Source organism: Alosa alosa, chromosome 9 (assembly GCF_017589495.1).
Source record: "Alosa alosa isolate M-15738 ecotype Scorff River chromosome 9, AALO_Geno_1.1, whole genome shotgun sequence".
Lineage (NCBI taxonomy): Eukaryota > Metazoa > Chordata > Actinopteri > Clupeiformes > Clupeidae > Alosa > Alosa alosa.
This window is the reverse complement of record NC_063197.1, coordinates 5,008,926-5,021,473: the sequence shown is the minus strand read 5'-3', so window position 1 is coordinate 5,021,473 and position 12,548 is coordinate 5,008,926. Positions and strand designations below refer to the sequence as shown.

General features: G+C 41.5%; 1 protein-coding gene across 2 annotated transcripts in view; it reads left to right on the top strand.

Annotated features, from left to right (window-relative positions):
• Nucleotides 1–12,548, top strand: part of LOC125300857 (inactive N-acetylated-alpha-linked acidic dipeptidase-like protein 2) — a 213,473-nt gene that overhangs the window by 107,192 nt on the left and 93,733 nt on the right. For both annotated transcript variants that reach the window (XM_048253010.1, XM_048253009.1), the window contains exon 5: nucleotides 2,175–2,325. In XM_048253010.1, the coding sequence (XP_048108967.1) occupies nucleotides 2,175–2,325 (151 nt within the window). The remainder of the gene's footprint in view (nucleotides 1–2,174; nucleotides 2,326–12,548) is intronic.

The window sequence follows — 12,548 nt, the reverse complement described above, 5'->3', positions numbered from 1 at the left end:
TCAAATATCACACAGACAAAATCCCTTAATAAAAGAAGTTGTTGTCATCAGATAGTTTGTTTATAATCTGAGCATTTGTAGATAGTAGGAGATGGTATGCTTTCTTTTAGGTGGTAGTCAGAGTAGGTGATCAAGATTATTAAGAATATAAGTACAGAACTAGTACATATAGTGCTAAATGTCTGTGGGAATGGTGCTGGTAGAAAGGCTATAGAGTAGTCTCTACCAGTGAGTAAATGTCAAGTGTTGTATGCCTAGTTGTGCGCCCCGATTTTGCAGTGAAGGACAGGGGGTTAGTGGCTGTTGGCATTTAGAGAGAGAGGCTGTGATCCATGGCATTATTGTCTGGGGTTTAGAGCAGATACAAACATACCCCCAAGGTGTTGATTGCTATCTGTGAAGAACTCCCACATTGGATTTAATACAATTTTGATCCTCTAATTTCTCTCCCTTTACAACATCACTTATCTCTATCCCCTCGAAAAGGTCATTTGGCTCTTCTCTATGTATGCCAGGTCCTAAGGATCTGTCATCGTTACAACTCCCTTAATGCCAGTGTATGCTACCTGTGATCCCTGCCTGTGTTGTGGTGTGTTTTGATGCATCTCCAAAACATGCCAGTTTTTTATGTGACTTTCACACAGACTTTCTACCATGCCAGTTTTTCTATTTTCCTGAGAGCTCAGGAGTTTGTTTTACAGATGTTGCTGCGTGAAAGGCAAACATGGCCTAATAAAAAGTGACTCAGTGGATATAAATGGCTGTCTTGATGCAAAGTGGGTCAGCAACATCAGCCCTGGCTGGTGAAAAACACCCTGCAGCTCTCTTACACTTCACCCTGGTGAATATCTGAGATACTGGAGGACGGGCTGTGTCCAAAATACTGTCACAGTCTCTCATGGCAGAACAAATGCTAATTTATTTTACGGTTTAGAGAGGCCAGATGGAAGGATGTGACGTCCCGTCGTAAACAGATGTTGAGTTAACATGGAGATGGACATTTTTTAGTCCTTTCTGAGCTAAGACATAACAGTGAGAAAGACCTGGTTCTTGTGCGGTCACATTGGCTATGTGACCTAAATGTCCCCCTCTTTCTGACATATCCATATTTACATAAAGTTACTAGGATCATATGTTACACATTATATCATATAGCATGCGACTGCTGCTGTGGCTATTTCTGCTGCTACTACTACTATTACTGTTCTGTTACTACTACTACTAAAAACACTCGTAATAATCAAATAAGATAATAACATGTGCGTATAAATAAAAAAATAAACAATAATAATAAACCTGTATCTAGCCCTGCTCTTTTCTCAGTATAGAGCTCTCCTTGTGTGTTCAGCAGCAGGGCTTAGGGATTTGTCCTCTGTTCACCTGAGGCTAGGACCTGAGGCACGACTGCACTGTGTGTGGAGAGCCGCCTGTCGAGAGACTGGTAGAGACATTCCAGGCTGATTCAGGGCTTGCTCTGGGGGTGGGGACTGGGGCTAGCGCAGCTGTCAGTCTGCTGTTATCTAGACTGGCGGGCTTTGGGGCGTCTGTCACACATATCTAGTGAGCTCTCAAAAAGAGACGTATGTCTCCCAGTCATTCTCATACACACATTCTCTCTCTCTCTCTCTCTCTCGCTCTCTCTCTCTCTCACTCACACACACACACACTGACAAATGCTTTCGCCCCATTGGCTAAAATGAGCCTGGGGTAGCCTTCAATCACTCACACGCCCTGCTCACTCCCCTGATGGACATGTTTGACCCTGCATGCCCCGCTAACACCTTTTTCGAATCTTCCAGCCCTGGTGTATTTTGTCCACAATGTGTGCTGAAATAAATGTTATGGTTACTCTTGTCACTCAATTTGCACATCCTGGTACAAATCACCAAGATACCCTCAGGGCAGAAATGCTGATAAAACAGTATGTCCTTCCTTTAAAGTAATTCCCTCCCTTTAAAGTAAAAAATGTCTGCTGATATGGTTAAGTGCCTCTCTTTGTAGTGAGTCCATATCTGCATGTATAGTGATTTCTGCACGATAGCATCATAATTGCACTGAGATGTCTAGTCTCAAGATTAGGGTGTGGTGGGTAATATTTTTTTTGTTATCTCTATTTTTGTATGCACTTTTATTTAAATAATTGATCAGTTCTTGTTTCTGGACTTGCTTTTCAGCTCTCCCTCTTGGAAAAGATGGGTTTCGGCGGGGTGTTGCTTTACGTGGATCCATGTGATGTCCCCAGCGAGGTCAATATCTGGCACAAGGCCTTTGGCGTCACTCTGAACCCTGGAGGCGATCCATCAACCCCAGGATACCCAAGCATCAGTAAGTGAACTATTCAGATGATGATGCTCTAAGAGTTATTTTATTCACAATAGAACACATTTTCCACATTCTCTGATTCTTTTTGGGCCTTCATGTTAGTATTACTTGTTAAAGTGTGTCAGAGGTGATGATGATGACGATGATGATGATGATGGTGTTGAATACGCTCAGTGCTTTGCTGTCCTCAATGCATCTTGTGTTTCTATCTTTCTCAGTGCATCTTACATTTCTTTTATTTTCAATGCACTTTCTCAGTGCACATTTGTACTATCTGTCTTTTTCAAACATTCCCCAAACAGCTCCCCAGACACTGCGATATCTCTTTATTTGATTATTATTCCAGTGGTGTCTCATGTTAAATTTGAATGAGCAGTAGTTAGTCCGCGAGGCCCCCAGGCTTGGCTGATCAAGTCTGCGTGCGCAGGGCCTGGGTGGAGCCTGGCGTCAGCGTGAGAGTTTAGAGAAAGGAGAGCAGCTCAAGAGCAGCTTTGTTTGTTTGCACTTGATGCGCCCCTGGGACCCCGCTCTAAAATTCATATCCTGCGCCGCCGCTATGAAGTCAAGTGCTGGAACTGAGGAATTATAATTGCATTTCATGGCTTAATTATGGAAATTCAGGTTTTCCTCCCTGAAAAGTTGTGTCAGCACTAGCACGGTGAGCATCAGTATTCCACTGACTTAGTGTCAAGCACTCAACATTCCACAAGAGTTACTGTTCAGCCACCATTTTTTTCAGGACAAAGTTGTACCACTAATTATTTATATACATCCAAACAGACCCATGCAGAATTTTGATATAACAGGATGGTAATTGGATATGTGTTTGTTTTGTGCAGTAATTTGTAATGGTTAACATGATGACATTTGTTTTTTTTAACTTAGTGAACATTGTCGTTAAATGTCCATGTAACTAGAACTTTTCCATTTCCCTTTTTAAATGTCCAGGGAACTAAAACGTTTCTGGTCATGAACCACTCCAGTGTAGTAGAACCTGTGTAGTAGGAGAGTGTGTTGGTCAGATGCCGCTGTCCGTGGTGCTGAAAACCAGTCCTCTGGGCAGCACCATGGACAGCTCCAAGCAAAACAAACACATCATGACAGTGGAGTTGCATGAATGCAAAATGCCGTGTTTACCATCGCTTACCCTCATTAGCCATGGAACCGCACAGGCTGGGATCCGGACCTCCCCATCTTTCCACAGACAGGTGCCACTGTCTGAAGGGGTGTAAGTTTGCCGAGTGAGCAAGCTTCACCCACGTGTGGCAGCCCTCTCTATCCCCACCATATGCACCACTCGGACTGGCCTCAGAAAAAGTGGCACCACTGTAATACCTGAGGATTGTAGCAGGCAACAGTCAGGACACAGAGGACTGAGAACAGATGTCTGAACAGATGTTGCATGCCGCCTCACTCCATCACCAGCGCAGCAGTGTTGCTGGTGCCTCTTGGAGTGTGAGTGCGTGTGTGTGGGTGGTGCACTTGAGGGGGTCAAGGGGACACTGAATTATTTAGGAGAAGTGGTATTTACTCCAGTCTTAGGCACTGTGTGTGTTTATAAGATACACAGGGGGTCTAGAGGTTTGTGCCAGGTTGTAAGACACCCCCAGTCATGAAAGGGGTACAGTCTGTTTGTGGTAGGTGACTCACAAATGCGTTGTCTGTGTGAGTTTTTAAAATAGTGTTTATGGAAACGGGTGCATTATAATTTAGAGTATATATCATTAAGATACAAGACGTTAAGGCAGGGAACACACTGGCCAGTGGCAGTGTTAAGTGCAATGCAATATGCAACCATAATAAGTTCTATCTTGTTCCTAAGTAACACAAACAGTTTGCCTAAACTGATGATTGAATAATGTACGTTTGCGTTGCACTTTGAAAGTTGAACCAAGTTCTACACTCAGCTTGTTACACTAGCGCTGCCACTGTTCCTTTGCTGAACCATAGAGAACAATAGGAAACCTGCCGCTCGCCGCTGGTCAGTGTGATGCCTGCCTAAAAGATTCCTTAGTGGTGCAGTCCATGTCTCCACGATTGCATCCTGAATATGTGCAGTGTTGGAATATATTCCCCACTGTGTATTTGGTCGAAAGATGTTTGTCAGACCATTGCTGCTTGACATGGTAGGTATTAGCCAGATGTTTGTCTCTGGAGACGACAGCTGTCTGATGCACATAAGACAACATTCTACTACCCATGTGGTGAGCTATGCCCTGTGCCAGACATGCTTTCAGATGAAACATGAGACTACCACAGAAGAATGCAGTTTCACATTAGAATGCAGTTTCCTCTATTAGCTGACTGCCGTACCTCAGAGGGAGGGGATATTTTTAATTTCATAATCATATTAACCTTCTAAAGCAAAGGCTGCTATCCTTCCCCTGCCTTTCGACACAAACGAGAAGAGAAGAAATGGTTTGAAACAATTTTTACATGTTAATTTCCACTTGCTGACAGGTGGGTCTATTCACATGGAAAGAATTGCATCCCTTGGGTTATTTAGAAACCTTGTTGAAGTCAAAAGAAGCCTTTGAATAGAAATGTAGTCATTTGCATATTGATTTAAACACGGCACAGGCACAGCAATGGGACCCATGTTTGAGACTTTAATGAACAAATGGAGCCATTATTATTGAGGAGGCGGTGGTCCTCTGTGCAACGTCACTCAGTGATCACACTATTTTGCTCATCCTCCATCCTTGTAACATCTTGTCCGGGTCCCTTGAGTCTTTTGTGTTTAATGTGTGCTAGGACTCACGCCGATAAACCTAAAGTAATCGTAAAGCAGATTAAGCAGTTGCAAGTCCCAAGTGCATTAATATGTACATTTAAGGTTCAGGTGAACTTTCTATTCCATTAAGGGGAACTTGTTATTGGTGTCAAGGTCAGCCCGGGGATCTTATAAATTGAGGAGGATGCTAGCTTTTTTCTGTGGTGGAGTTGGAAGCTCTCATTATGCCTAATTGCCTTTTTAATGAAACAATACGTCGAAAAAAAAGTGCTGTGCCCGTGCTGTGCTTTTGCATCTCTTTGAATTGCATAATGCATTGAGGTTAAAGTAGTTAAATGCTTTCCGTTTAATTTATTAATGTTTCTCTGAAGTATAAATGAATTACTTTGGAAATTGAGTTCCTCATGTGATCAGACTGCTACGGATGCATCAGTGGTGGTAAACTAAATCTATTAGGTTATATTGGTTGGTTGATATTTAAGGTAACATGTTGATAATGGGAGAGTTGGTTGATTTTAAAGGTGACATGGAGAGTTGGTTGATTTTTAAGGTGAAATGGAGAGTTGGTTGATATTTAAGGTAACATGTTGATAATGGGAGAGTTGGTTGATATTTATGGTGACATGTTGATAATGGGAGATTTGGTTGATTTTAAAGGTGACATGGAGAGTTGGTTGATATTTAAGGTAACACATGTTGATAATGAAATACAGCTCTATATCCAAGTCTAAAATATATGACCACATTTTTCTCAGTGTAGACCTTACATTGTACTTACATTACTTAATACCTTACTCTATTTAGTAAGTATGGGTGCACAGTGTCACCATTATCTGTATGTAACTGTATCTGTTCAACCCACAACATGATCTGTATCTGTATGTATATTCGGATATGAAAATGGGAGTGGGCGTGGTTTATCCCTGTAACCTAATATCATTGGAAATGCAATTGTTGTGACTATTGTAGCCTACCTGGCTAGGTAAAGGTTATTAAAACCTTACCTTAACTGCAACACAGCATTTTGGTTACTTCAAACCCAAAGGGTTGCTCATTTGAATGTTTCTAAGTGATATGCCTCGACACGTAATGACTATTGCCTTACTGATGTATTTGCTACACTGGCCGTTCACACGTGTGTTTGTGTGTGTGTGTGTGTGTGTGTGTGTGTGTGTGTGTGTGTGTGTGTGTGTGTGTGTGTGTGTGGTATTCCCCCCATGATTTGTCATTTTTTTGATTATTCAAAGATGTAGCCTTCACGTAAACTCATGTTGTTGCATTTTGCGTCGGAGTTGTTACTGTAGGTCTGCTTATGGAGTTTCTTTAGTTCAATACAAAGCACAGAATGAGTGAGATACAGGGAAACTATAATTAGTGGGAGACATTAGATTAAAAGATTCAAAAGAAACCGGAACCATTTTGACTGGAAGAGAATTATTTGGAATCATTCACTATGCATATTACTGATTAATGTAGACAGCAAGGGCTAGTTCTGAGGAACAGCACCTATGATGTGGTTCAAAGTAGCTTAACAAAGGAAAGACATCATATTCTCTGTGGGGAACATGGAAGAGGAGAGCTGAAATCAGAGCTATGAGTCAGTAGCAGCTGGATTACCTGGGAGTCCATGACCAGCAGGACAGTAACATTGGCACATTGGTTTGTTGGTGCTTTTTGTTTTGGTGTTGTGGTGCTTTGATTGGGCATTCAGGCCACTGGCAACGCATGTGGTGGAGTTCCAATACGGATCCTGGGCACAACATGTGGCCAGTTCGCACAGTTTGCGACTGCCATCAGCCAACTGTGCATTGCCGTTGTATCCTGTGTCATGTTGTGCAATGTTAAAAAGGCATTGTTGTCTATCGCTCTAGTGTATATCTGAAAAAAGTGAGTGCTGCTGCTTTCTTCTTAAGCCATGGTTCTTAAGAAATCCAAGGCCCAGGTTTTTGGTGTCGTGGTTGCAATTTGCCTGGTTCTTTTGCCTCATTTCCCTGAGATGATGCATATTGAATGTGGGTCATACCAAGTTGCTAATTCACAGCCTTGTATAAAAAACAAGTCAGGTCATTTGATGGCAAAATTTAACAAAATCAGCGAATACATTTTTACATTGTTATGTCTTGCTTCCATTACCATTTATCATTTTTTCTTCTATTGAGTTTTCTCATGTCTGAAGATTACAGTACCTATCTCATTATGTAAGTGTGATAACTGAGTATACATTAAGAAGTATGTGTAATGCATGTGTGTACGTAAGCAGCATTACGCACTCAGCCCACATTGCCACTCTGTTTGCTTAGTTTCATTGCTTTAGTTCAGTGGCACCACCACCTGCTCTCCACCTGAATTTGATGGCATCTTTACATTTTAAAGTGTATTCCCAAGTGTTAAATGGTATTGAACATAATATTTTAGTGGAGGCCTCAGAGTAGTATTGTATTATTGAGATATCAGTATCAAAGTTGTGCTGATGAAACATAAAAATGTTTTAAAAGTACAGAGCACAGGACTTGGTCCTTTTTACAAAGCCCCCCTGAGGACGAATCTCCCACACATGCTCATGTGTCCCTTGTTGCTCTTTTAATGAGCAGACAAAGTGGAAAACACCTTCAAATGTCTGAAATATTGTCCTGCCTGCAAAAGATCATGAGTGTTGTAGCGTTGGCAGGAATGGACTGTAGTGATGCTGGGGTCAGTGTTTTTTTTCTCCATATCTGCAACCCATTAGGAGAGCCATTCCACACTGCTGACCCCAAAGCTATATGTGCTAAAGATCCACTCAAAGCCAACCTGACCTGCAGAGCGCTAACTTTATCCATAACTATTTTTTTGAATTGTTGAATTGATATGATGGAATAAGACATGTATACTTATGTGGTGCGTATTTTAAAGACGCCTATGTAAACTAAACACTACAGCACACCAATGACCACTTAAATCGTTTTTAATCCTTCGTCTAATCCATTGTAGTCAATATCATCCAGAACATGTATTACCAAAACTTGCTACAGGCTGCTGTAACAAGGTTTCGCGTGAGCCACCACTAATAGGCTCCAGCAAATGTTAACACAATACATTGATTCGAAAGCATAGTCTATACCCCAGCAATAGCGTCTGGGTCAGGACTATTAAATCATCTTGACTATGTTTCAGAAGGTGTTGTTAATTGTTGTACACCAATAAAACAAGTAGCCCTTCATTTAAGACTCTCTCTCATGCACACACAAACAATGCATACAATGCAATGCATGCAACAATGCATGTAACTCTTAAAAGTGAACGCAGCACATTATCTGTGAGTATCCTAACTAGTGGATCATGATCAACAAAACCATGTGGTACATGGCTGTAGGTTATTTAGAAATTTGTCAGAAAGCTGCTTTTTAGCTTTAGTCACCCAACACACTTGAGTATACAATATCTTCTGGAAAGTTTATCCAAACCTGCCCGACCCATGAGTCAACCTGTAGGTTATGAGTAAATCAGTGAAGATTCTGCTGTGTTTGTCAGGGCTCAGTCCACCCTCCTGATCAGTGATCTGCTGAGCACATGTGCATCTTCAAATTGCTTCACGTCAATCTTCATTCAAGCATAGCCATGCCATTAGAATGTAAGACTTTGTACCCATTGCATTAGCTCACGATTGGCTGAATCACAGGGCATCCCCATGCTCTATACTTATATAGAGCTCAGAGATACTTATATATAGCTCAAGATTGACAGTGCCGTATACGTATGACAGACTGTGCGACTCCAATCACAATGTGACAGTAAACCAGACACACTGACACATACAGGTGTACAGTACACACACACACACACACACACACAAATATAACCCTGCTGCCAATATGTGTGCCCATCCTGCTTCTCTTTGCACATCAATAACTAACTGTAACTTAACACACACACACACACACACACACACACACACACACAGACACACACACATATACAGATGAGAGAGAGAGAGAATATATTTACTGAGGCACCCACGCCCATTGTTATTTACCTGTTTTCAGTCCCTCTCATGTTGAGCTGTTGTCTGCCCTCTCCAACACCCCTGCAGGCCCCTTGCCGCTCCATATTTCCTATGAGACATGGACACAGTTTAGCCCCAGCAAGTGGGGAATAATTTTCCCAGACTAAAATTTACTGTTGCTACTAGCCCCAAGCCCCTCTGGTCTTAAATTCATTTCTCTTTGCATCTGCTGTGCTGGAGATTATGGCCCTGCAGTGGCAGTGGCTGTAGGAAATTACTCACATGCCTAGAGACCGCAGAGTTGACGTGCGCTAACCAAAAAAACATTCTGTTTTGTTTGTTGAGTGTTCATTTACAGCGCTTGATTTGATTGGCATGTTTAGATTTGGTCTTGTATTTTATTGTGTTGGGTTTGCAGTTACTGCCATTTCTGGGACAGTCATTTTTATTTCACACAAATTTTGAATAAAGTTTCTACAATTTCTGATTGTGGCATCGTTTAGATGTTGAGTATAATATCTGTGCTGTTGAGAAGATTGGTTTTGGCCCTGTTTGGGCCCCCATGGGCTTTCATTGCACACTAATTAATCACACTAATGGTACAACATATCGATTTTGTTCCTGGAGTCAGCTATTATTTATTGCAAGCAAAACAATAAAACCATGACATTTAAGTTTGGGTCCCAGGTATCACGTAAATTTACCATTATTGATGACATGGTGGTCACTGGAGAAATAACTTTCTGTACCAGCACCTGACATCCTTTTGTTTAACCTGTAGGAGTTTGGGAGGTTCACAGTAATGCGGTTTATCAGACACAATGCTTATGTGTTCAGGCTGAGTAAGACTGTAACAACGCTTAGTAAATAGTATCCAGTAAATATTATCAATAGACCCAACAATGGTGCATGATTAGAAGGATGCTGAAGTGATGTATCTCAAAATTGAGTTGAGCAGTATCTCAGTTTCAGTCATTGGGTTGAAAATCTATCTGACGTTTGGGTCTGTTTAATGAAGGCAGCCACATGGTCTGTGGGTTTAGTGTCATCCCAGTTGGTGATTCCATGGGCAGAAAGTGTCATTAATTGATCGTTAAAAAGCAATCATCATTAAGAAAGAGAATTTTCAGGTGCCCTGGTCTAATGATTCTGGAGTATCAAACACAATAAAGGCCAATTAAGAAAACAGTGTTTTGAATGTTCTTAGTTCCACAGCAGTTGCACAATATTGAAATATTAAAATGCTAATACTAGATTATCACTTCAAATCACATATATTTATGACCGCCGCTAGCGAAGCGGTCATATAGGGATTGTCAAAGTTTTTTTTTTTTTTTTTTTCCGTCATCTACTACCTGAATTTTTGGTCAACGATACCCGGGACACCGAAACACCGGGTCACATGAAATTTGGTGGGTATGTAGCCCCACTAGACTTTTACGGAAAAATTTTGTTTGGTCCCCGGGGGCCACTCCCCCCGCTGGGCCCCAAAAAAACAAAAAAATGCAGTTTTTCCTAAATAACTACCTGAACCGTGGCACCGAGGATGAAGAATTTTTTATGGTATGTTGGTCTCAAGGGCCCACATCAACCTGGCACGCACATACTATCGGTATCGGCAATTAGAACGGCCGATACATAATTACAAATTCACTAGGATTAAAGGAAAAGCAAATATTCATCATCATCATGGCTACATTTCCAGTATTCGATACGTAGTCGTTTGTCGCTTCCTACAAGGACTGTAGTTTACTGCAGAGAACGTCTAATAAGGATAGGACGATTTTCACATGAAATGTAATTCCAATTTCTTCTTGAAGCCAAAATAAATCTGAGAATGTTTATCGGACATGCTTGGTTTTTACTGCAGGTACGTTAATCTTATAATATCAATAGCTATAGGACCTAGGTACAATAATGTTACCGTTAGCATTGGTTGAGTGATGGAGGCCAATTTGATTGCATTTGTAGAAAACTATAAATTGATAGCAGCACTGCAAATTGATAGCAGCACTAATTGTATCTTTCAACTGTCAGCTCATTTGCTTATGACCATAACCGAGGCTACTAACAGGAGCTAAGTGAGTTAGCCACAACACGTTCGCTACGTGATGGTTTTTTAATGGAAAATAGGCTACCTGAAAGATAACCTGTCTATGATGCATCCTAAACACCGGGCTGGGACATTTAGCTCAAAGTCTCAAAAAGCATCTGAGTCAACGTTCATTCCCAAACACCCATATAGGCTACTTCAATCCTCTATTTTCAAAGGTGATTCAAGTAAGGAAGAGCATGGCCCAAAGTAAAGTAACTAGGACTGAAACTACATAAATTCGTCAAAGTGAATCATTTGTGTCAACTCGCCGCAATGTAGATTTATTAACGCACCCGTGATGATCTACATCTCCATTTAAACCAAATGTTTTAGAGTGCACGTTGAGAGATGTATCCAGGACAGGGCTGTACCTACACATATTTGTTGCACGTGCTACAAAAATCATTCTTTGCGATGGATGATTTAGTACCGACGTTACACCGGTCCGATTCAGTTTTGCCTATGGCTATACCGTGAGACTGAGATGCTTTTTGTTTGTTCGAAGTGCGTGTTTAGGGTGTGAGAGGGGAGTTGATGTGCTTTGATTCCAGCTTGGTAGTTGTAGTCTATGCGATTAAAAAAACACGTGTCTGTGAAGTATCCGAACAATGATAACGCTTTCATTATGGCTGCTTTAGCCACAGACCTTGAGCTACTGTACAGTGGGTTGGGTTCCATTTAGAAGTGTCCACTTCATTCGCGCTTTCCGTGATTAACACAGCTGCGTGAAATGTAGGCCTATTACCATGGGCGTAGATTTAGGCTGGGACGCTAAGGACTAGTCCTAATCAATATTTTAAGATGACAAAATTGTCCCCACCAATATTTTAGCGAACTTATTTGTGCTGCTGATCATTCCGACAGCCAGCACAACAGTACAAGAAACGTCGTCATATGATTTGCTGAAAAACAGAGGGGGAGGGGGAAGGGTTATCTGACATGCACGCTACAGTAGGCCTACACGCACGGAGAGTGTCAAAGCACAGACTACTGTACTTGTTTGCACCGGCAGTCAAGCGAGCGGGTGTGTCAACGCCAACGGTAAGTTAGGGCTGTCTGCCAAGCCTATGCCAAAAAAGGCCAGAGTAAAACATTGTGATATTCCCTTTGCCCTTCAGCATGTACATGTTTGCCCCTTTTTGTGGTTTGTAGATCAGCTTTGCCACCCAAAAAATACTGAAGCTTTTTTTTCATTGAGTCTAGGCAAAATAATTAGCCATACAAACTGGCAACTGGTGACCAGGCTTTCAAATGCGGATTTTACTGTTTAAAATAGCATATTACCCAGGATATTGTCACAGCTAACCTAGCTTCTGTAATCTTTCAACCAAAGTTAGGAGTCATGTTGAATAAGGGTGTGCCGCACGGGCAGTCACATAGGCTATTAGTCATTATCACTGACTGTTAGGCTAATT